This window comes from Embiotoca jacksoni, unplaced genomic scaffold, assembly GCF_022577435.1.
Source record: "Embiotoca jacksoni isolate LCO1_2020_lvr unplaced genomic scaffold, fEmbJac1.0.p SCAF_15, whole genome shotgun sequence".
NCBI classification, from domain to species: domain Eukaryota; kingdom Metazoa; phylum Chordata; class Actinopteri; family Embiotocidae; genus Embiotoca; species Embiotoca jacksoni.
In genome coordinates, this window is record NW_027185285.1 from 11,710,743 (window position 1) to 11,736,626 (window position 25,884).

Sequence of the window (25,884 nt, forward strand, 5' to 3'; positions counted from 1 at the left end):
TCATGATGCAAAAGCAGGGAGAGGGAGGGAGATAAGATAAAAGAAGCATTTGTAAGAATATATTTTCACCCAATCGTGTACGATCATTTCGCAGTGAAATGCCAACGTGTGAGTGCTGTGATTATTGCGAACAGATATGATCAGATCAATGCAAGTTTGGAAAATGCTTGAGTATCTAGCAGTCTTCCTCTTCCGTCTTAAAGTTCAACGATGGGCCATGTTGCGCAAAATGCCTCCATACTGCACATATAGGCCTGCAAACCACATAGCATTCACGCATTACAACTGTTGTGACACAATGTGTTTGAAGTGAGATGTCAGCAGCTACCGAGTTTGTCTTCCTGAGTGGGTTCAGGCCTGCAGTAGGCCAGAGGGTGATCTGATGCAGCCGCTACCAGCTCCTGCAGTTACTTCTAGTTGTCATCAGCAGCTAGACGAGACAGCACGAGACACAACGGCCGGGGAGGGTTTCAGTGTGCAGGGGGGGAGGAAGAGCAGACGGCACACATCGAAAGGTCAAAGTCCGCTACTGCCTGCTAAGAAGACTATGGTGATGTTCGCAACCAGAAAACATCTCTCAAATCAACATACCACAAAGATGCAGGGGGGTGGAGGTGTGTGTGTGTGTGTGTGTGTGTGTGTGTGTGTGTGTGTGTGTGTGTGTGTGGGTGGGTGGTTGGAGGGGGGGGGGGCTCAGTGGAGAGAAGGTGAGAACAATAACAAGGGTTAGTGCACTCGTAGTGCATATCCTGCAGCGCTATAAGAAAAAGTCATGAAAGATTTATTGACTCATCTAATGGAGAAGTAAACAATTAACTATATACAATTCCTGTAAGTATTACCAGGGCTGACTGAGTTTAATATCCTGTGATGCACCAGCCTGCTTATTAACATGAACAAATATTAATATCAAATATTAAGGGCGGCACGGTGGTGCAGTGGTTAGCACTGTCACCTCACAGCAAAAAGGTTCCGGGTTCGAATCCGGTCCTGGGCCTTTCTGTGCGGAGTTTGCATGTTCTCCCTGTGCTTGCGTGGGTTCTCTCCGGGTTCTCCGGCTTCCTCCCATCATCCAAAAAAAACATGCACCTCAGGTCAGGTTACCTGGCGCCGCGCTCGTGGCAGCCTGCTGCAGCAGCTCCCCCCTGAGAGCCCCCCTGCTGTAGTGAAGAAATTTCCCCTCGGGGATTAATAAAGTGTATAAAATCAAAATAAATCAAAAAAAAAATATGGTCCTGTTGTAATAGTTGACATTGATCTCACCAGTCATATGTGAGGTCAAAAGATAGCTGAACTAAATTAAGAGTCAGCCATGCTAGCAGCACTGTGAGGCTGTGTTCAGGCAAAATTTGAGGTCACGGCATCATGACAAAGGAAAAATGTGAGTCCTGAGGGTAGACTAGTTCAGAACCACTGAGCTGAACCATACTGAGATTGTATATTGTGTAAGAGTGAAATTAGCACTCCAACAAGCATTCCCAGGCTAACAGGCACATTAACAACATGATTTGTAATTGAGAAAGTGACTTGATGGTTCTTTTTGACCTGCTTTAAATTGACCACACTCAACATAAGTTACAGTGCATCCGGAAAGTATTCACAGCGCTTCAGTTTTTCCACATTTTGTTATGTTATTCCAAAATGGATTTAATTCATTTTTTTCCTCAAAATTCTACACACAATACCCCATAATGATAACGTGAAAAAAGTTTTTTTTAACATTTTTGCAAATCTATTAAAAAAATTAAAAAAATCACATGTACATAAGTATTCACAGCCTTTGCCATTACACTCAAAATTGAGCTCAGGTGCATCCTGTTTCCACTGATCATCCTTGAGATGTTTCTACAACTTGATTGGAGTCCACTTGTGGTAAATTCAGTTGATTGGACATGATTTGGAAAGACACACACCGTCTATATAAGGTCCCACAGTTGACAGTGCATGTCAGAGCACAAACCAAGACATGAAGTCCAAAGAATTGTCTGTAGACCTCCGAGACAGGATTGTATCGAGCCACAGATCTGGGGAAGGGTACAGAAAAGTTTCTGCAGCATTGAAGGTCCCAATGAGCACAGTGGCCTCCATCATCCGTAAATGGAAGAAGTTTGGAACCATCAGGACTCTTCCTAGAGTCGGCCGCCCGGCCAAACTGAGTGATCATTTTAAACAAACTTTTTTCACGTTATGATTATGGGGTATTGTGTGTAGAATTTTGAGGAAATAAATGATTTTAATCCATTTTGGAATAAGGCTGTAACATAACAAAATGTGGAAAAAGTGAAGCGCTGTGAATACTTTCCAGATGCACTGTACATTTAAGTAATTGTTGCATTTAAACATGAAGCCAAGCACTATGAGTGCAGACTGAACGCCTCAGTTTCGGTTGGTTTTATTAGTTTCTACATTGTCAAGTCAGTGTATGCAACTTCAAACAGTCCCCTCAACCCTCTATCTGTGTGTAGTAAAAAAAAAGGGGATGAGATTGCTACTACAGATTCTCATTATGGACGTTTGACTTGAAATGAGATGCAGTAGGTTGTGACAAAAAACCAGTTTCAGTGGTTTCTGTTGAAACCACCTCCATTCTACTGAATTTACGCATCACACAGCAGTAAAGGATCTGGAGACAGTTACTGCATTCAGTAATTCAAATTCTTTAGTTTTAGTTTGTGTTCATTTTACTCAAAATTTCAGACCGTCCTCATCAACATCCCATCCTCAGCTAGATTGATACAAAATAAGAAAGTTTTCAGAGAATTTTTTCCTTTACAAATTTGACACACACACACACACGAGCCAAATTGTTGCTTTGCCGCTTTACATTTGAGTTTGGTTTAACTAAAACCAGATATCACAGAACATCTTTTATCTAATTATCAATTATTTTATTGTTTTTTATCTCCAACATCACCCTTCCTTTGTTATTTTTAGCTACAAGCTCACAACAGTGAGCAACACCAATAGTCTCCAAGGAAACCAAGTGTGAGTCATGAGCGTGCGCCTGCTGTAGTGTCACGGTAAGAAACAGGACATCATTTCACTGTGCTATTTTTTTTTTTTTTTTTTCATTTCCGCCAGCATCTTTTTGAGCTTCTGGTTCATGATGTTTCTCTCCGTCCACTGGACTGCAGACGAGCCACAGCGACGTATGACGTTGGCAGTAAAAGATAGAAACTGCGCATCAGAACTATCAGACCATAACAATGACAGAGAAAAACACTGTTTACAGAGAGAGAGAGAGGAACAGGAGGAGTACCTACCCACTCCATCCGTCTTGTGGCCGTACCAGCGATGGGGGTCTGCAGGCCGATTAGTCAGAGGGTGGCTGATGTAGGAGTCCCTGGTGAGGGATCTCCATGTTAAAGGGACACCTGGAGACAGAGAATTCAGTGGGGAGAATTAAGAGTTGGATAGAAAGTGTAATAATAAAAGCTCTACTTAGGCACAGCGATGTTTATGTTAAATATGTCAGCATGCTAACATGTTTGGAGATGTTGAGGACATATAATGTTGACCATGTTTTGATGTTAAGTGTATTTGACTACCTAAATCAAAGTTCAATGTCACAGTGAAGTTAGTATAAGATCCACCACTTAATGTGCACGTGTAGCTGCATTATGTTGAAGCCTGAGGCAGGTTTGTGATCGGATGATCAAATACCATCGACCCACAAACTGCTAGCAGACCAAGTGAGTCCAGCAGGTAAACCTCTGAACTCTGTCCAACATAAACACTGACTGAGACATGTGTGGCTACCAGCACATGCAGCTACACAACACACTGCACAAGAAGTAATCCTTCAAATGCACTTTATTTATCTCTGTCTGCACCCCACATGTACATGTTCATCTGTAGTCCTGTCTATATTAGTTAACAACTACACTATATTATACATGAAAAGTGAAATTAGACCAACAACACTCTAATAACAACTCTAATTTCTCTACTACTTCTTGGGGTGGCTGTCTCTTGGGGGGTGGAAGTGTCCTTGGGCAAGACACTGAACTCCAGTTGCTCCCAGTGGCAGGCGACCATCTTGCATGGCAGCTCTGCACCAATTGGTGTGTGAATGTGTGTGTGAGTGGGTGAATGGGAAGCGAACTGTAAAGTGTTTAGGGGTGCTCTAAGGTGATAAAGTGCTATATAAGTTATGTGAAAAGTTACAGGGACTGTGAGCGCGCGCGCGCGCGCGTGTGTGTGTGTGTGTGTGTGTGTGTGTGTGTGTGTGTGTGTGTGTGTGTGTGTGTCACAGGGCAGTGTGTTGTAGTGTACATCGCAATGTTCACACGCAGCTGAATCATTCAGCAGGATGGGACAGATTATGTTTCAACTACTCGGGATTCCCTGGTTTACTGTTACATCTTGTCCGTGTGCTCGCTGCCTTTAAAATTATGTTCATATCATGTTATATGAACACACGTGGCAGCAGTGTATTGAATAGCGGGCTGTCTATATCGCAAAAACTCAATTTTTTTTTTTGACAATTCCTCCCAGCAGAAGACACACTATGCACCCACTCATACTCGTAGGATGCTGCCAAACTCCAGTCTGTATTTTTATCTATGTATTTACACTGATTTGTCCACTGAAGTTGGACTTTCATGGGATGAAAACATACTAAGATCAAATCCTGATGCCTGTGAAGCCAAGAGCAACTATTAGAATACAACTTGAACTAAAACGGGCAGTTAACCCGCAGTTAAACTGGCAGTAATTTATTAAAACACAAGTTTGTTTATCATGCAGACGCATATAATTTGAACTGATGGTGATCATGAGATGACATTAAAATGAAGAGTGCAATTAGTGTTCCGGTCCTGAAAGCAGCTTGTTTTCCCCTGTAAAACCTGCCTGAGTAGGTTGTTTCTGTACATAAAATGAAGTGTGTTTACTGTGAACAGCTGCGACAGAGCCCCAGGAAGACGGGAGTGGAAACAGAGGCTGGAATTTAATGCTAAATATGTTGGTGCGAAGACAGTGGCCCAGGCTGTGACAGCTGTGGTGATTGGAGGTGGATCCGGGATCAACATAGTGAGGCAGTAACAGGGCCGGCACCTCAGGGCTTTTTACTGCCCTCACCTACAACACATACAGTCAGCACAGCACAGCACAGCACAGCACAGCACAGCACAGCAAGAGTCAGATCACACTGTTAAAACACTGCAGCAACAGAAAACAAATAAGGTTGGCTTCTCACCCGGGTTTTTACCGCTTCTCTTCCCATTCGGCCAAATGAGGTCATGGTAGTTACTTTATTAATCCCCGAGGGGAGATTTTTTTTTTCGCTACAGCAGCATACAGAAATATATACGGAGATAATAAACCGCTGGTGAGGCAAAAGGTGTTAAATTTCTTAAGAATTTCACACAAACATCTGAGAATAGTACGTCAGGTTTAAACCTTCGAACAAGAAAACTAAAAATAGACATAAACATCAGACAACACATTGGTGGGCAAAAAAACTGTTGGGTGCACTACAGCGTTACTTGCTTTTGACAAGGATGAGCTCAGAGATATTTGGGGAAAAAAATAAGTTTGTCACATGATGATCAGGTGAAATTTCCTCAATTAAATCTCTTTAAATACAGACTTTCAAAGGTCCAAAGAAAAGTAGCTTCCTTTGACACGCAGCAGCCGACAACACAGAACACGGACTGTTTGCAAGGCTCACACTCTGTCAAAGTAGACTTTACAATCTCTAAATGGCTGCAAATAAAGGAGAAAAATACAAATAAGTAAAAAAAGATCTATCCTAAGATAAGAAGAAAGTACACTGACCCCACCCCAAGAAGAAATTCACAGGAAAAAAAATATATTTTTCAAGTTTTTATTCAACTATATTTCACAATTTTATGCCATTTATTGTGTCCTTTGTTTTAATACCACACACAAATGTCAACTGGCTAAAACAATATAAAACATAACTTCCACAATTTTCCATTATTTATATTATGTACATGCACTCATATACTTTGAGGCAACAAAAATCTCAGGCCTTTGCTTACTCTCAAGTGCACTTTCATGTGTCTTCCTTTCTGGTTGAGAGGCCATTCCAATGAGGATCCTTCAGCTTCTGTTTGCCAGACGGACTTGTTTTCAGATTTATACAGCTTTCTATCCATTTTTTAAGCATCAAAGGATAAAATGACCGAATTAATGGGCCCAAAACAAACACACAGCAACAGGTTTTATTACTTTTACGATGCAACTTCTCCTTTGTATCATATATAGCATCGTTGGAAGGGGATGACACACTGATGTTGAAGGTGCATGACATTCATTACTGTAACTGAAAAATACTTTCACTCAGTTGGATTCGTTAGTTTCACTGCAGCAACGTCTGATTTAAGCGCTGTTCACACATCGCATTAACGTCTTCTGGGTGATGCGGTCAAAAGTGGATGGCTCAAAGTGCTGTAAGTCACACTGAGCAGTGTCATGTGTCTCCACATGCATCTCAAGTGACCGCCTGGGATCAGATACTGTTCTATATGCATATAAACACATCTTGTAAATAAACATTAACAGAAACACAAGAAGAGAAGAGTTAAAGCAACAGTCAGGGAACGAAACAAGAAAATGTCCTTTTAATGCGCCGTCCATTACAAATTTATGACGTATTTCAGATCTATAACTTACTACTGTCCAGTGGGTTTGAGAGGGTCGGGCTGTGCGCTGCGGTGGATAAATGAACTGTGCGAGGGAGCAGGGCTCTTCCACAGTTGTGGGTACAGAAGAGGTAAACTCAATGAAAATGAACAAGCGTCAGGTAAACATCCTGTGTTGTTATTCACTAAACTGCTTTGTAGCCACCAGTTCAGTTTGTAGGTGAATTTTTCCTAGTTTGTGTAGTTCAGTGGCACTCAGCAGAATCACGCAGGATATTTTTCCTGTTGGATATTTGATCTATTTCTTATTCAGAGGAGGCAGGTTGAGTAGGTGGTCCTTCAATGTGGCTGTGGATGCATTTACATTCACATTGCTAAAAGAAAGTGGTTATATTTGTCTGAAACCACCTCTGAATGTGTTCAAATATCTGTCATTTGAGCAGTCCACTTGTGATTGGATCACCCAGAACACGTTAATAACGGGCGTAAACAGGGCCGTAGACTAAGTGGAGGAAGTAAAGCCCTGACCCACCAGCTTTATTTTCCTTTTGTAACTGCTCCTTTCTGTGAGGTGGACAGAGCTCCACTTTTTACCCACATAATTGTCACGTTTTAGTTCACAATCATTATATTAGAATTGCTGAGAATGTCTTTTACTTGAATTTAACGTGTCGATGGTTTTTGTTTGACGTTTTTCTCAAACACGACGGATGTGTGATTAGAAAGAGCACAGAGGAACACTTGACTTTCATTGTGCTTCTGACTGCTTTAGTCACAGTTCACACCCACATTCATGAAACACTATCTACAATACCTCTGGGCTTTGATGGTTTGATAAAAACTGGGAGGTTACCAGCAGGTAAAATCTCCTCCTCTGCCGCAACCGTTTGAGCATTACAGAGTGGTTCGGACATGAAATCTTATTTCTACAGCTCTGTCAACACACGAGCATGACTTACGGTATCAATGGAAGCATGAGTAAGCTTTGCACTCATGACCAAACTGGAGATGTGGAATATACAAATGTCAGATTGACAGCAGAGGATCATCAGCTATGCATTGAAAATGCACAAACATTTCTTGAAGTCAGGTAAAATAATGATCTTATTGAACTCTGAAAAAAAGGAAAAAGAAAAACAGGCTCACGTGTCACCTGTGTAATAGTATAATAATACTCAAAAGTGGATTCTTATTGGAGTGGTCCTTCAGATGCTGCCTGCCTCCTGTTCGTATCCTCTCAGTTCAGGCTGCTCGGGCGGGATAAAGGCCACCGCTCCACTTTATGTGGGGGCAAACTTCTTGGCCTGGGCCCTTACCCGCTTCTCATAGTCCATCCTGTTCTGACTGAAACATACAAAGAAAAACAAAGCAATGAGGACATTTTAACCATGCTAATAATACTTGCAGAATGATATGGAGTTTCTTTTCCTATGAAAACACATCGCTGTATAAAGTACTGTTATGACACGTCATTGGTCTCTAAAGGTGTCACAGTTCACAAGAAGAGGACCCAAATGCACACCAGAGGAGAAACAGATGCATAAAAGGGGCCGATAGGCTGATGAGACACATGAAAATGAAAATTAGTAGGAAAAAACACAAGACGTAAACAGACCAAAACATATGGGGTTACTGATTACAAAATAAAACAGGAAACATAACAGGCAAAAATGGCAGAAGAATGACGAATAGTCTGTGACGCAACTTATCTCAGAGGAGTTGTTCTGATAATTCTCAGGTCTCGTATTAAAGAGCGCTTGATAGCTTAATTTGAACCTCGATACAAAGGTGACTTAAAGGTCCTATATTGTACAAATTCAGATTTCCATTTCTTTGTTGATGATGGAAAGAAAAGATTTGTCTCTTCCTCTTGTTTGCATTGTGGCTCCGGAAAAATCTCTTTGGGTTTCTCTTTTGTTTGCGCGCGATTCCTTTTGTTTTACTTTCCGCATCTAATTGCCGACTCCCCTGTGCCCTTATCTTGTGACCTACAACCAAGTCAGTATCACCATACGAAAGCAGATACAAAGGGAATGGGGGTGATGGTCTACTGTTTGTCCCACTGTATAAAAGCTGCCCTACGGAGGAGTGAGGGGGGGCCCTTTTTGCTGGACACCTCTCTTTGAGGGTGCATGTATGTGTTCCTTCTTGCAAGAATAAATGTTCGATGTGTTTGATTTTGAACCAAGCCTCTGAGTAATTTTTCTAACAGTTGATTATAATGTAGGTCTGTGTGCTGAATAAACACTATCAAAGTTTCAAAATGCTCAGTCAATGGGGAAATGCACACAACCCGTGATCAGGAACTGCGTCATATGAACGAGCCAACCTGTGATAGGCCGGGGGGTGCTCAGCCAGAAACGAGTCAGCCAATCGGAAGAGAGGGTCATTGACATAAACATGCTTTAAAGACACAGATGCAAAGCAGACTGTTCTTGGCAGAGCTGCAGGGAGAAGCTTAACAAAGGACAATAAGAAAGCAAATAAAGCACTGTTAAATATTGGACCTTTAAAGCAAATATAGGCGTTCCCTAAATTATTATGCAATTACTGCATGGCTGCTAATCTGGAAATGTCAAAAAGAGGTATCATTTCAGGTTTCTATTATCCTAAAATGAAACTGCTTCATAAACCATCAAAGCAGGAAGACTTACCAGTAGATTGTGTAGGCCTCTGCTTGTGCTGGGTCTTGAATGTTGGGCTCATTCAGCAGCTCCTGGATACCCAGCAGGATCTAAAACCACAGTGAATGTTTCTTTAATCAGATAGGCACTTTAGTTTATTAGCCACGCCACTCATTATACACTCACTTCTTCACAGTTGTAATTCCTCTTGGGTCCACACAAACAAAATAATGTTACACTTCAGTCACTGCCCTTTACAATAAAAGGACTGAACTCGCACAGCAAAGGGCCATAATTGCAAAAAAAAAAAAGCCCTGACTGTAAACAAATAAATAAACTGGCCAACTCCACTGGTAATGAGAGTGTTACAGTGAGACCGTGAGTATGAGCGTCCTGACCTGTTTGATGGTGATGGCAGGTCTCCAGTCTTTGTCCTCCTCCAGGATCGACAGACACACAGTGCCAGATGGGTAGACATTTGGGTGGAATATTGGAGGCTCAAACTTGCCTGAGCAGAAACGATTGAAAATAAAGTCAGAGTGTGAAGGCTTGAGACAAACACACAAGATTTCAGGCACAAAATACCATGTAGTCAGTGTAGAAAATCAACATTACCTGGAGTGTTTGACAAAATATCTCTAAAACACAAGAGGATCTGTCAAAGTGCCGTCATTTTGTAAAACGTTCCATGACAAACAGGGCAGTTCTCCTCTCATCGATATACCGAGATCAAATACTGTCTTTGTTTTACAACTGAAAATCTTCACATTACCGGAAATTGCATTAAATGAGGAGTGGAGGGTGTGTGTGTGTGTGTGTGTGTGTGTGGGGGGGGGGGGGGGGGGGGGGGGGGGGGGTATGTTACACAGTCACATACCAGCTAAACCCGATATACTGACTGTGTTGCCGAAACTCTGGTTCCCTGAGCTTTCCTGCTTCTGATTTGGACAGACGGCTGCATGTAAATATTACATGAAATTATGTAGCGAGAGTGAAGAGGAGAGGAGTGATACTCACATTTGGGCGGAGAGGAAGGGTAGTCATCTTTGAACAGCATTCTGAGTTTATAGAGGCCTCCCTCCCACAGGGTCTGATGAACAAAGAAGAGGAGAATTGCTTTGGTGAAAAAAAATACACCAGGACGCTCAACACCTGTAAAAAAAAACCCAAAAAACTAATAAAATCTTCTCTGGATGATGTCTCAAATCTTTTCTTTTTCGGAAGCACCCTGCCCATTTTGCTTTAATAAAAACGCTTGAACGTGTTCCTGAAACTATAAACTTTTAATACTCCTACTTTTATCAAAAGATAAAAGTATTTCATCCATTAAAAGTGCTTACACGTGTCTTATCATTTGAACGTCATGTTACAATATGAACACCAAGTCGACAATAAGTTAGCTTCATCTATTAAGGTAATTACAACGATTATGCATGCCATTCGTTTTGGTCAACACTACACAGTTTTCACGCAGAAATGTAAAGAATGTGAAATGTGTAATTTTCCGACATGCAAAGTAACCTGCTGGTGTTCAATGTGTGAATGGGTGGCGAAGTTATTGGGGCGAAAACGTTTGCAAATATATTTTGGCTACCACTGGTCAAATCAAGCATATTACAAGGCCTATTCCTCGTTATTTTAAAGACATATGATGGCTAGTTTCCTTTGAAATCCAACTGCAGGTGACCATACGGTAACTTACGCCTTTCTTTCCTGGAATAGCGCACTCCCAGTTCATCAGATTCATGGTTCCATCCGGATTCTTGGTTGGCACAGCAACAAAACCCTGTGTGGTTTAGAAGAAACCCAAATCATCAGCAGTCAACTTGGGCCCACATTGTGTCAGAAGCACTCGTGAAATGGCAGGGCAGAGTTATTCACACCAAGGAAGCAAGGAGGAGTTTGGCACTTTTGGGACCTGGAAGGGGGTGTGTGTGGGGGGGGGGGGGGATGCAAGTACGTAGGTATGTACTGGAAATACCTGCAATGGGATTATTTCATCTTCTGAAGAGAGACTTACTTTAACGAAACAAAAAACGAGCTTGAAAATGTCTCTCTCGAAGCTAAAGAGACATCAAATTTATCATGAAAACCAACAGTTCCAAAGCAAATCGATGAATGAGCATTCATTTGCTTCGCTGGCTGCAACAAGGAAACAGCCGGTGAGCTGTGATGAAAGAATACAAAGTGAAGCGGCGCCACGCGTCAAATCACGGCTCGTTCTTTTCGACAGATGTTTTGATGGCTCCGAGATCGAAAACGGAAAGCAAAGGGACTTCTCCCGCCTACACACGAGTCGGGCTGCCATACAAACAAGAACACGTTGTTCCCCGAACCACGACAAGTCGACGTGGCCTTCGCTGCGTTGAAATAGCAAAATCGAGGCAGACGTCATTGCTCTCAAACGGGCTGGAAATGACCAGAGTCTGACGGGTTAACACTTATACGGTCATAAATCACCTGCTTGAGGCGTGTGTGATGTTATTGTTGTAAAAAAAAATGCAAAGATTAAAGATCTCGTTTTATGATGATTGAAAACAGGCCCGCTTGTTGTCGAGTCTGGATACCGTTGGAAGTGTTTTCACCTTTAATAAATAAGCGCCTCTGCATACCATCCTACCAAAAAAAAATATCGACTGACATTAAAAGTTATTCGCAGCCACAAATTTACAAAAAAATACTGCTGTAACCCTTTGACCCCCCCCCCCCCCCCCCCCCCCCCCCCCTCAATGGTCTTCCCATGCTGCCCTGTTACTGTAGAGTTTGAGCGGCCCTGTGTTATATGACAGGAGTTGATTCAGTGTGATGTCGGTGGTGCTGCTGCTCACAAACGGGTGGTCTTTCCTCCAGGCTTTGCGCTCCTGGGACAGTCTGCTCAGAGCGATGCCGGACATCGTTGCTCATCAACGCCTCCCTGCGGGAAAAAAACAACAACAACAACAAAAAAAACAAAAATTAAGTCAAGCTGTACACAAACTAGTCATATGGTATTGGGTTGTTTTTTTTTTGTTTTTTTTTTTACCGAAAAGGCAAAAAAATAAATAATAAACACGGTGAGTAAATGACGACTTTTGAACCCGCGTGATTTGTTTACGAGTTAATTTACTCCGCGACAGCAACCTGCGACATCAGGAAAAGGTCCACAGGAACACCACCTGTCGTCACACTGGTTTCGGAGGTAAAGTGCGTCGTTTCCAGTGAACTTACCTCTTTGTTTTATTTTTGACTAAAATGTCAGAATGAGCGATACGTGGGACGGGGAGGGGGGTTTGAGGGCTAGCTCGTCCGCTTCGCTAATGCTAATGTTAGCCCCGCTTTGACGGCGACCGAGAAAAAAAAAAAATCCACTTCCCTCAAAAACAACCGTCCCGGGACAGTTAGGGCGCAAATGACCGCGTCGTATGAAACGCCTATCTGATCAACATCACTTAAACACTCTCTTTTAAATGTTATTGGCGGGATTTTGTGAGAATTCGCCACGGTTGTGTAAAACAATGTGACTCTGAAAATCGTTACAGCAGCTAGCCCACCGCGAGAAAGGACCCCAATTTGTTTATTTCGTGAGGACCTTCAGGCAGCGTGTTGGACAGCCGAGCGAAAGACGTCAGAGGTGGTCGGCCATCTTTGTTGTGGCATTCGCGTTGGGGAGTTCGGACCTTTCGGTGAGTCGATCATTTTGAGTCACGTTTCCAAACCAAATCATTGTTCACGCATTTGCTCATTTATTATTATTATTATTATTATTATTATTAATTTTTTTTCACATTAGCCGAACTGGTATTCATAATATCTGGATATTAAGCATCATTATGTGTATTAGTAGCCTATTAAATAAAAATGTAACTAGATTAGAATACAACATTAGGCTGCATTCAAAAGTAAAATAGTCAAAAAATATATATATTTTTTTAAGTATCTTTAAATATGTTGATAATATGACAACCTTTTTTTGCAAAAAGAAATAGGCTACAAAGGTGTGATCAATGAGATGGAGTGTTGGGGTGTTAATTCTTGGACTGATGTTGTTGGATACAAGCCTCGTATTGCACTTTGGTTCTTTTCCGTGTTATATATTGTAATTCTGTTAGTTTTGTTTACATCTGTTTTCCTTTACTTTTCTTAATTTGTGCTGCTGCCAGAACCTTCGCCAAACACCTCACCTGTACATGCAGCTATCTGTTCAAGATCAGTATGTCCACCATTCAGCACTTTTGTTTTGCCAAGTTTGCTCTGTTTAGGAATTTAGTATATAATGAAATTATTTAAACGTTACAAAATTGCATACAATCCTCAAATTATTTGTTTATGTTACAATACGCATGGTAAGCTGACCAGTGCAAAAGTGAGGGTCAAAGGGAAAGAAAATTGACTTTGATGAGGCTGCTAACAGTCACAGAGTGGGAGGTTTTGATCATTTGAAGCAGTACATGCCTCTGCATTCCCATCTTCAGATCGAGAACAATGGTTCAAAATAACTTGATCGTTCTCGTTTGCCCAACTATATGCTCCTTTGTTCTAGTCTCTTTTTTTTTTTTTTTTTTTTTCATTTTCTACACCAGTGGAACATAGCAACAGCTGACATCATAAACAATGTTTAAATAACTCCTTATTAGCTCTGTTCAAAGTTCCAAGATGACAATAAATAATTGCTTATAATAAAAGAGGATAATGCTGCTTATATTTAATGCACAGATTTACATCAATCTTTTTAGAAACTCCCAAAATATGACCCCTGTTTAGCTAATTATTGATTCTTTTTCACATTAGTATGCATTCATGTTTCAATATCAGTTAATTGGTGCACATAGCTGCACATAGTTAACCCTGGTATAACAAAAGCTAAAATACATAAACTTTGTTTTGGAAATCGGGCATCTTGCCAGACACCTCACATCAAGCACAGGAACCGGACTAAACTGGTTTTCATTTCCTCTACGTCAGCATTAAAACAAAAAAAATGTTGTATTGTTTCTCAGCAAAAGCTGCAAGGTTTTTGTCAGACTTTTATCTGCTATTTACTGGGTTCACACTAAATTACATTTATTCCGCATGCAACTTTGCAACAAATAAGAATGTTATGAAGTAAAAAAAACAAACAAACATCTTAACTTGAATCAAAATCCAGATTAGACTGTATTTGTAGAAAAAAGACAAATAATTTCCTACAATCCAATGGGTTCTGGTCAATATTTCTCAGTATCCTGCCCTTTTGTCTTCTATGACCTTTAAACAAACTATAAATGGCCTTTAAACAAAGTTAAATATTTACTTTTCGGGTTACTGAATACACAGGGTTTTGCTCCATGTCAAAAATTAGACATCTTTTAAAAAGAAAAGAGATATGACCCTCTACCCGTATACAGAATAACATCAAAACAGAAGGACCTTTCACATCTATTTATTGTAACAATCGTAAAATCATTTACAATTGAGCATTCAACAAAAAAAAGCAAAACCAAATATATTATTTAAGGAAAGAAATAGATCAGAACTTTCTATCTTTTTGCAACTTTATTGAAAAGTCAGGCTATTTGCATAGTGTAGAGAAGATTATCTGACAGCTGTTGAAACTTGCAACTGTCCCTGTTAAGTGTATTTAGTAAGTTTCATAACATGTTCACAGTATACAGCCGTCCATTGTGTGTACTATCTACTCAATACTAGTAAAAAGTACACTAATATGTTGTATCCATCTCTTTTGTTGGCAGCTGAGCAATAGAATAATAGAAGAATAGCTTCACATCCTTGTCTGCAGTCATTCTTCCTTTCACACCTTCTTCCCCTCTCCCTCTGAGATGATATGCTCCGGAGATGCCCTTTTAAACCACTCACACCAGGAGCCGTCATAAACACAAACCCCGGGGTGCCCAAGCAAGTGAGCAGCCAGAACAACATGACACGCTGTGACACCAGTACCGCAGGTGGCCCAGAGCGGTTGCTCCAGGTCCACTCCTGCGTCTCTGAAGAGCTCAGACAGGCTCTCAGTTCCCTGCTTCTTCCCAGAGGCATTGAGGAAAGACGTGAACGGCATGTTGATCGTTCCGGGGAAATGTCCGGACAGGATGCCTGTGAGGGAGAGACAGAGGACTGAGAAACAGTATGAACTGTTTAGGGTAAAAACATCTGTCATATTTGACAAACATTTATTACCTCAAGGTTTACATACTATATTTGATCCAGAACTATTAGCAACATGTCCTGGACTTCATCAGTAGATGATTTATGTCATTGTTATGGACATGGTTAAGCTGTCATCCAAGACTGTTGTCTTGAACCATCAACATGACAACTAAAGACATTATATCTGCTGATGTGGCTGAAAGCCCAAATGTAATGTGTATTTAAAATGACACTTTGACAGTTACTTGTTACTAAATCAATCTGACTATTCGATCAATTGATATATAAAATGTCAACAACAATGACAAATTACATTCATTAATATTACAAACAGCACAGTGCAAACATTTTTGGGACTTGAGAAAACAGTTTCTTTAGCTTCTGCATGGGAATTGTCATATTTTAGATTTCATTCCTTTTGCAGAAAGTGAAAGTTCTGTGTACTTTGAGAATATGTAGGCTTGATTAAACAAACATACCAAACAGGTACTGAAGAATACAAATGTAAATGACACACAGGAGGTGTTTGATTTATCCCAAATTCCCTCTGCAGCACGACAAAAACCCCAAACATACAACCAGAGTAAGTACTGTGCTTAAGTAGTGAAATTTAGCAATTTGTACTTGTATTAAAGATTTGAGATCTTTCATGAAGTTTGGATTAAAAGGATGATATGACGAGCTTTTAAAATCAAACACACTGTTAAAGATTAAACCAGTAGTTTTCCAGCCTGTTTATCTTCTTACGTCAGTGTCGGGTCACATTTCAGATATCTATAAGTTGTAAGCAGCTCCAACAAACACTGATTTTACCCTCTGAGCTTCTTACGTGGTTTCATTTAAAAATAAAAATAAAAATGATTCAAAATCTCTACAACTTTGGACTCTAATTCATTCATTGATCCGCTCATCGTCTGCTTTACTTGGCACAGGTCACGTTGTCTTTCACAGGACACCATATAATAAATATTGCACTGGTTAAATACTGTGCTGGTGCACTGCACTGGCACTTTACTGCTGTGCACAAATTAACTTTACCTACCTCATCTGTATTCTGCCCTCGTACCCTCAGTACTGTATAACACGCCATTGCAGTACAAGAATAGCTGTGGTATACAAACCATAGTTCCCTGTTGATACTATATATTCCTATTGTTGATCCATTTTCATTTGACTGTAAATATATTTCTACTTTATTTTAATTTTATTGTAGACACATATCTTTACTTAATTTGAATTAGTCCAATCTTATTTCATGTTACTTACTTTTATGCACTCTAGGTTTATCTAGAATGTAAACTGCTGGAACACTCTATTTCCAATTTGGGATGAATAAAGTTCTCACAAAAAAATCAAACATTGGAGAAAAATTCCAGAAACTGGAAACAAAATTGTGTGTCAACTTAGAAATGTTCTTCTTTCCTCTCCCAGTAATCATCTGACTACTCACATTTATCTGCTGTCCCTGTCAACACAACTGGATATAAAGTAGCTCAAACGAGCTCCATCTGCAGCAGCTAACAGTAATGCTGCTTACACACAGAGGCTTCAGTATTAAACATCTAATGATGTTATATATAGCCTAATAATATCAGTCAGTGGGGACCATACCAGGAATTTTACTGTAAACCTTTTACTATACATGTTGCTGCTAATACTTCTGTACTTTCACTTAAGTAGGATTTTTCATGCATGAATTTAACTCGTCATGGAGTATTTTTTTTTTTTTTTTTTTTTTTTACTGTACTCCACTTTTAGGTCATTAAGTAAAAGCTCTGCAAACTTCTCCCACCACTGGTGCCTGCACTGTTAGACAATTCTGACCTGTGATCAATAAGAGCATGCTGGCTGTTTAAAAAGCTTCTGGTCCTGCTCACCGTCTCTCGGCTCTGGCTCAGTACCCCTGAACCTGGCAGCGGACCTGGCGTCCACTACCTGGACCTGCTTGGTGCTGATGTTCTCCACCACGTCTTCGTAGCTCTTCACCCACGACTGATTCAAGGTAGCCTCGAACTTTCTTCGCTCCGGCTTGCTGTGCTCAGCTGTGACCGGGTAGCCCTCAGCCAGCCAGTTCTTCATGCCCCCGTCCAGCACCGACACCAAACTGTGTCCGAACAGCCGGAACATCCACCACACACGGGGCGCGCTGAACGACCCGAAGTCGCTGGTGTCGTACACAACTACGTGCGTGTCGTTCCCGATGCCGAGTCCTCCGACGTACTCGGAGAAGTGGCTGGAAGTTGGCAGCATGTGATCAAACGCAGAGGTTTTGTCACAGCATTCGTCTATGTCAAAAAACGACGAGCCCGTAATGTGCGTCTGTGCAAATTCATCTTTCGGGTCCCGTTTCGTTTTCGGCAGGTACCAAGAAGAGTCAAGAATGCGCAGCTTGGGACCGACGAGCTTGCTTCTGATCGCATCAGCCAGCCACGGACCTGAGACCAGAGCACGGGTCTGAGCCGCCATGACGAAGCTTTGCACGACATACAAGCTGGGAGCGCTAGAGGGAAACCTTATAACTGAGCACGTAGGAGACCAAACATTTGACACGTGCTTACGCAGCTTTGACCTTTTTTTTTTTTTATATAAAAACCACATGAACAACCAGGAGCATTCTTTTATTTTTTTTTAAATAAGGAATCATTAAACATTAAATCACTTACAAAAATTGTTTGGAAAAATATACGTAACTACTTAATTTTAAATTGCATTTCCACTTAAGCGCCAGAAAACTGAGAGCCAATTGGTACATACATTTTTTTCTAACTGGATTGTAAAATGTATTCGGAAAGCTGCTCAAAATATCACAATTCCTCTCAGAAAATGATATTTATATTAAAGAAATTAAGGCAAAAGACGGGACAATTAACATCGCCAAACAAAACAAAGCAAAAACACACATCTCTATAACATCTTGAGTCAGTAGTTAATGTCTGACCAAAGCAGCAGTCATTTTGTTTACCTTCTGCCATCAAACAGATTTTAGCAGTCAACAAAACGTATCTCAAATTGAGTTAAAGGCTCAGACAATCTCACCTGCTGCCTCTGAGAACGTTATCCAGAGGCTGTTTTTATGTTAAATCAAATTCTCTAACTTCCGTTCACACTGCTCATATCCGAGTTTCAATTGTCTCTAATTAACTTAAATGATGAGTCAAAGCTCTGATGATTCAGTCGCACCTTGTGAACTTTCTAACTTACAATTCCTCTCATAAAATGATATTCAACTTAACAAAAATGGGGTAAAGGCTTCTATAAAGGCCAAGAGAGAAGCAATGGGACAATAAACTTACACAAAAAAATACATATATTTCATATATCTCAAAAATCTGAAAACACTTTATGGTAATTGTATCATCTGAAAGTATCAACAGTCATTTCTTTTATTTGTCAACACACAAATCGCAGCAATCAACGACACAAACTGATACTGAGTGAAAGGCTCAGCCAGCCTTATAAGTGTTGATGAGTCTGTTATCCAGATTGAAATCAAATTCTCTAAGAAGCTTCACAGACATTTTTGCTAACACATTAGTGCATTCCTGAGTTTAAAGTGTCTTTTATTAAAATTAAAGTATGATGATTGACAACGTGATTTTTCTAACTGAAACGTAGTCACCTCGTCCACCTTAAGGCTTGCTTTTGGCCTCAGAGACGATGTGCTCCGGTGGGGCTTTGGTGAACCACTCATACCAGGATCCATCGTACACAGACGCTCCGGGTGCGCCGCACATGTGGGCGGCCAGCACCAAGTGACAGGCCGTCACGCCGGAGCCGCAGGACCCACAGATCGGCTTCCTCAGATCCACTTGGGACTTCTCAAAGAACTGCTGCAGCTTCTCTGTGGAAAGCATCATGCCGTCTTCATCAAGGAACTTGAAGAAAGGCATGCATTTGGAGCCCGGTATGTGCCCGGGTCGGACACCTGGAGGATGACGACAAATTGATTGACAAAATGATTTTCTTACTCAGAATGTCATGAAAGTTTTATGAGAATTTTTTTGTCTCTTCTCACTTTTACAAAACCATGAATTTTTGTGCACCATTCATGATTTGACAATATTTGAAGCAAAACCTGCAATAGTGCTGATTTGCTGAGTGTTTACTGTTGGATTTCTTTTTTTCTTATTCATTTAAATAGAACAATATGACACACGTTTTCAGGGGTTTTTAACTCACACTGACACCCAGTCTTCCTATCAGCTGGATATGAGATGTAACACTACTATGAAGAGATTTTAACAAACTAAAGTTCAACAAAACAATTCCTCCTCTTCAGTCAGTCATGTAAGGGCTTGTTAAAATTGCCTGCAGTGAATATTTTGGTGATTTAGATATTGATCCAGCTCTGTTAATGTTTCAGAGGGTTTGTGGTGACTGCACTTCTTTGCCCCTTTGTACTTTTTTTGTTTAGCATTAAGCAACAACTTAACTAGTTCAATTCCAATTGAAAACTCTATGGCAGACTGAGGATCCAGATAAAAGACAGTAAATAGGGTAAATTACATTAAAAAAAAAAGCAAAGAATAAGGTCATAGTTTAAACATAAATTATCATCAATTATTATTTATGCACTAATTAGACAACTGTTTGTTTTTTTTATTCCCCGAATTTTTAAAAAAAATATCCCAATATTTTAAACAGTGGAGCCAAAAATGTACCCCCCAAATATTTTTGTTAAATTTCCTACACTGCCTTTAAATTGGTAAAACCAAACTGGTTATTTGTAGAGACAATAAACTCACTTAATCCACACAGCAGGAATCTCTCTAGGACTTCTGACAGCACGCTGGCTATCATGGTTGTAGATATGAAGGCTGGCTATGTTACCAGCTTTGTCCTGAATGACACTCACTTTCCATAAATCAATACCACAGCTACTTAACAGCTTCTTAGCCACGAAATCCACCGTCATCACTTGTTCATTTTTTCCAGTGAAGCACTTATATCTGGCATTAGTGTGCTTCTTGTACTCCACCGCAGGACCTTGACAGGATCCACCTGACTAACCCCTTTATATAGTGGCCTCACAGGCTGCAGCACAATTCTCACCCGCAGAGACCTTATTTTTATGCTTTCAATAGGGCTTACTGCCTCCACACAAATCACTTACCCATGAATGAAGTACCTCTCCTACGCTTTACATACTTACAGTTAAAAGCAACACATAATTCATAATAGATGAATATTGCTAAAAGATTTGTGAGTATGAGCATGAGTATGAGTATGTCTTCTATTGTGTGGGTAGACCAGTGTTGACACTATTTCCAGTTCTTGATAGCACGGGTAGTAATCCCCATTATTTTTTCTAATATCACTTATTTGATCTATTTATGTTTTTTTTTTTTATTGTTGATACATTTTTTTTCACAGTCTTTGAGCACCCTCTGTTTCACCAGGCCTTTCTTTGCACGTGACAAATAAAAAAAATGTTAAAAAATTGACAGAAAAAAGGCATATAATAAGTCATTGCAGCCCCATACAGAATGCTTATACACCCCAATTAACCTTGTGCATTATGTGTACTATGACACTGTGCCAGGCCTCAAAATGTAGGCAAAAGCACTTTATTGCTTAACAATATAAAACTATTATCTAAACAAATCCCTTGAAAATACCTTTTGTGTGTGTACTTGAAGCCTGATTTAGCTTTTTCCTCTGCACCACAGTTCCTTTGTTGTCCAAAAATGAACTAATCCTAAACCTCCCTAAAGCTATGGGAACTGTTCCGAAACAGCCCCAAAGACGGACTGTGATCACCTTTGGAAAGTTAAAGTGTTAAAATGTGAAAGTGATACTTTCCCAGATTGTGGGTTTTAGCCTACATAAAGTGGTAAATAGGCTATCAAACAATAAATGCACCTTCTCTTGGTTCAGGCGCCCTCCCACAGAACCTGGCATACGGCCTCACATCCACCACCTGGAAGCTCTGCGCTGGAATGTTATCTGTGATGTCCTCAAATGACTTCACCCAGGAGCGGTTCATGGCGGCGGTGAACCGGGCCCGCTCCGGCTCGGTGTACGCCCCTGTGACCGGGTGTCCCTCTCTGACCCAGTTCTTGAACCCCCCGTTGAGCACCGACACCTGCCCATGGCCAAACAACCGAAACATCCACCAAACCCTGGTGCAGGAAAATGCCCCAAAGTCGCTGGCGTCGTAAACGACCACATGGTTGTCATCACCGATGCCCAGATTCCCAACGTAGTCTGCGAAGACCTGCTCGCTGGGCAGCATGTGGTCAAACCTGGAGGTCCTGTCGGAGCACTCGTCGATGTCAAACAGGGACGCTCCGGGGATGTGAGATTGTGCAAATTCCTTCTTGCCGTCTCGGTTCATCGACGGCAGGTACCAGGACCTGTCCAGAATCCTCAGGTGCCGACCGGCCAGATTGCGTTTTACCATGTTTGCCAGCCATTTGGCGGAGACAAGAACTTGAGTTTGCACAGCCATGTTTACACTAGAAATAACGGCCACAACCTTCTGACGGCACTTTTTGATTGCATTACCTCCACCAACTGGCGCGGAGTTTGGAAAATAGCACAGATGATCGTCTCTGCATCACATCTTGAATGGCGAGCTATTACACGTTTATTTATGTCCACAAAAGTAGAAGCAGGCCAATTAGAGGTTTCTCCCTTTAAATAGCCAGACAACGTGACATCTGAGCAGCAGAGAATTGACACTGATACAGTGAGTGCGATTGGTCATATGTCTGCCCCTCTACCTCCAACACACGCACAAACACACATTCACTCACTCACACACACTCAAACTTGTTTCACTATCCCCATGGCCATTGGGATCTTCCCAAACCCTTACATTAACCTTAACCATCACCAACAATCTTAATAATCTTAACCCTCATAACCTAAACCTAACTTTAACCCTAAAACTAAGTCTTACCCCTCAAAAAGCAGACTCTACCCCGGGGACTGGCTTATGTCAGTGTCAGATGCCACAGCAGTACCACTAGAGGCCACAGTCTACCACTGAGCTGTGGATAATGTTAGTTCAATTTAAATGTTACAACTTAAGCATCTTAGCCTACATATTGCACCAATGGATTGGCATTCACAACTTTCACCTCTGTTATGCAGTACATTTAACATTATGTTTTTGTGTTAGGAGTCTGTTACATAAGTATGTTGCCTCTTCTCCCTCAGCATTATACTCATCAGGTCATCATGTATGTCATTCTGCTGAAGCAACCAGCACAAGTATCCCTCTCTCCCCATGCAATACAAAAAGCTTTAAAGATGAATGAAAAGTTGATAATAAGTAGTACGTGACAATAACAAATGTAAATAGTGAAACAATTTGATACTAATGTACATGCTGAAAATGGTTAAAATATATCAAAGAAACCAATAAAATAGTATATGTACACTTGTGTCAACAACTTAGGCTTTCTTGATAATATAATCCATCACACGATATCATCAGGGAGACATCTGAACACTCAAATTTATTCTGTAGCATGAAAGTGGCACCAAACATACAGCCAGAGGGATCAAGAACTATCTATAGGCAGAAGAAGAAGAAGAAGTCCTGCAGCAGATATGGGTCTCACAGAGTCCTGATCTCATCATCGTGGAGTCAGTCTGGGGTCACATTTTTTTTAATTTTTGATTTTATACACTTTATTAATCCCCGAGGGGAAATTAAAGTAGTCATGGCATTATTTTATGAAATGTATTAATTGTGCCGGGAGTTCAACTTTGGAACAGGAATATAACACAAATGAGGGACAGCTGACAGCACGAGAAAGAGAGAGAGAAAGAGATTGTGAGAGGTGGAGAGAGAAGACTGAATTGCTTAATTGGAGTCACTGCTTCCTAATTATAGACAAACCCTTGTTTTTGTAGTCCAACCGAGTCTTTCTCCCACTGAGTGTCCATCCACCCAACCAGCCGGCCAGATCCTGGAGAATTTCCATTGAGAGGTAAAATAATTTTAATTTTAAATAACAGATATTGGTTTGATTGATAATAATATATTCACATGTACAATGTGTCTATCAGTGCTGAAGAAGTACTTATTGTGAAAAATAAAGATTTATTTTTTTTAAGGAATACTATATTCACTTACATATAATGAAATTAAAGACTGGAAACTAATCTGCTGCTCTGACTGCATTTCAGTTTTTTAGTTTAGTTTAGCTTAGTTTTGACAAATGATAAATATGAACATCTGAAGTCCTCATAGAAATAGTCATGAACACAAATGATAAATTGCCATTGTCATCTCAGTAACTACAAACTTTAACAGTCTTCAATTTTAGATAGAGTATTTTTGCATGTAACGTGTGATTGAAAGGATAACAGAGAACAGAATGATACGTGAAATCTATTAATGTTGCATGCTGGCATTGTTGGCGGTATGTATATCCATTTTAATCCACAAGACAGTGTGAATAGTTTCAGAAACAATGTCTTTGGTAGAATGTTTTCTCACTGTAAACTGTTGACTGTCATTTCGACTTATCCAGAGTAACTTGGATATTGTCTCTGGAAACAAATAGTGCTGTTGAGGTTTTCAAAGTATGTCTTCAAAAACTATTCCATTCCCCTTTGGACGGCCACTTTGGGATGATGACAGAAATCTCAGATATAAATCCAAACACTTGAGCAAATACAAATCATCTTCATGGGGGAATACCTTGACCGAACTGCAACTTAACAGGAGGACAAGAATTTTATTATTGTTAATTCATTTTGCCATCTGGTCCAACAGACCTTTTTAGACACTTTCATTGTCCTTAAAATCTGATTGTTTTAATCCTAAAGAATTTAATGCATGCAAATTCCCTATAGTATTACACTTAAAAATGTGCATTATATAATCTAGTGCAGTAGTAAAAATCTTAACTACCGGTACAGTAGTTAAGTTATTGGAATCACAAGACCAGTATCCTGTCAGGCTCCTCGTCCCAAGAGAATACAGGACTCAGATAAAATACAGACAGACAGCATTGTGAGGATAATTTGCAATGATGGGTCAAATCAGGAGAAATCTAATTTCCCCTAAGTCATACAACGAAGGAGACGTTTCCTTCAACAAAAAAATGCCAATCTCAAGTTTTGGAGAGGGAGTTAACTACTTTCACGTGTGAGCAGATGGGCTCAGTTATCAGTCATTACGAATGCCTGTATAGCTGCTCAGTCCAGGGGGGTATTGTCTCACAGAGGAAATATTTGCCGGCATTCCATTCATGTTTACCACATTAATGCATAAAGAGACCTGTGTTGCACTCAGCAGCCCCTAACCATAAATCAGATAATTGAATTATTGGTTCCAGTAATGTGAGAAAGGTTGGACATCAGCGATAAGAAAAATATATATTTTTTTCTTTTCTAAACAAATATATCAACACTTTGGTTGATATAATATTATATATATCATATGTAATACTGTGCCAGTTTATGTGTGTGTATGGTATGACAATGTTTTTGCACCTGTCTAAAGTCAGTCTGAGGAGTAATGTGCAAGTAAGATGGACACTCTTTGGGGGACAAGACAGCAGTCTACTGTTATGCTGGCCACACTGTAAAGATGTAGAAACACTTGTGCTTAAAGCAAAATAATGTTTGTCATGTTCACCTTTTCAGTGTGGTGTTTGGTGTGTTGCATTTTCTAATAGACCATTTTTACAGTGGACATTTTGACTTGTTACTGTGGAGAAAGCAGAGGTGTATTAATGAAGGATCAGTTCCCAGTAATTTCATGACAGTGAACCAATATGCACAAAACCAGAACCTCACCTAAGTGTAATGAAGCCCTCATTAATACACCTGTGCTTTCCCTACAATGACAAGTCAAAAGATCTGCCATGAAAAATGTCTATTAGCACTAAAGACGGAGCACAGCTGAGGTTGGCATGTCATATACTAGATACTAGACACATTTTTGGGGGGGATTTGATGGTAATTGAGATTTTCAAATTCGTCCTGAAGGGATACAAAGTGACTTTTACAAGTATCGTGGCATTTCATTCAGTTGTTCAATAGTGAGATTAAAACATTAAACATTAAATATATAAAATTCAACCTTGAGGTGACACTTGAGGAAATTTCAGTGGACCACCAAAGTGATTAGTCCTCAGTTTCAGACAGTTGCCTGAGACGTCCCATCCCAGAAACATTCCACTAACTCAGCTAAAAAATGAAGGTTAAGTCAATGAGAAGTGTTCAACTTTAATTTCCTTTAATTTGGTCTTTATCTGTTTCCTGTGCATTATTTGGTATGCTATCATTTTGGGTATAAGTGACTAATGGGCGCATTTGTCACTTACACGAGACATGGGAGAGGACTGCCAGCTGCTGCTAAACGGGTTACATTGTAATTGCAAATGTTATTTTAGCCACATTAGCCACTTTGACCTTAATGATTGGTAAGCAGGTTCCACGTTGAATGTTTCCCTTTAAATGTTCAAGAGATTTTAAGTTTGGCTTCCTGACTTTGGTTGACAAATCATATTGGTCATTGCTACACATAACTCAACTCCTGACAGTGGTTTGTGATGGTAGGA

At 40.4% G+C, this 25,884-nt stretch overlaps 3 protein-coding genes across 3 annotated transcripts; all 3 read right to left on the bottom strand.

The window, feature by feature from the left end:
* Positions 1–5,816: 5,816 nt before the first annotated feature.
* Positions 5,817–12,773, bottom strand: LOC138198289 (SUMO-conjugating enzyme UBC9-like). The gene is made up of 7 exons (XM_069149632.1): positions 12,443–12,773; positions 12,064–12,149; positions 10,938–11,021; positions 10,253–10,325; positions 9,634–9,743; positions 9,266–9,345; positions 5,817–7,955 (listed from the first exon to the last, which is right to left on the bottom strand). The coding sequence occupies exons 2-7, from the start codon at positions 12,127–12,129 to the stop codon at positions 7,892–7,894; spliced, it is 477 nt and encodes a 158-aa protein (XP_069005733.1). The 5' UTR covers positions 12,130–12,149; positions 12,443–12,773; the 3' UTR covers positions 5,817–7,891.
* Positions 12,774–14,617: 1,844 nt separating this feature from the next.
* Positions 14,618–17,855, bottom strand: mpst (mercaptopyruvate sulfurtransferase). The gene is made up of 2 exons (XM_069149633.1): positions 17,233–17,855; positions 14,618–15,301 (listed from the first exon to the last, which is right to left on the bottom strand). Exons 1-2 carry the CDS (start codon positions 17,819–17,821, stop codon positions 15,003–15,005), a joined length of 888 nt encoding a protein of 295 aa, XP_069005734.1. The 5' UTR covers positions 17,822–17,855; the 3' UTR covers positions 14,618–15,002.
* A 109-nt stretch (positions 17,856–17,964) lies between these two features.
* Positions 17,965–21,858, bottom strand: LOC138198291 (3-mercaptopyruvate sulfurtransferase-like). Its single transcript, XM_069149634.1, has 2 exons — positions 21,218–21,858; positions 17,965–19,280 (listed from the first exon to the last, which is right to left on the bottom strand). The coding sequence occupies exons 1-2, from the start codon at positions 21,804–21,806 to the stop codon at positions 18,985–18,987; spliced, it is 885 nt and encodes a 294-aa protein (XP_069005735.1). The 5' UTR covers positions 21,807–21,858; the 3' UTR covers positions 17,965–18,984.
* Between the last annotated feature and the right edge of the window lie 4,026 nt (positions 21,859–25,884).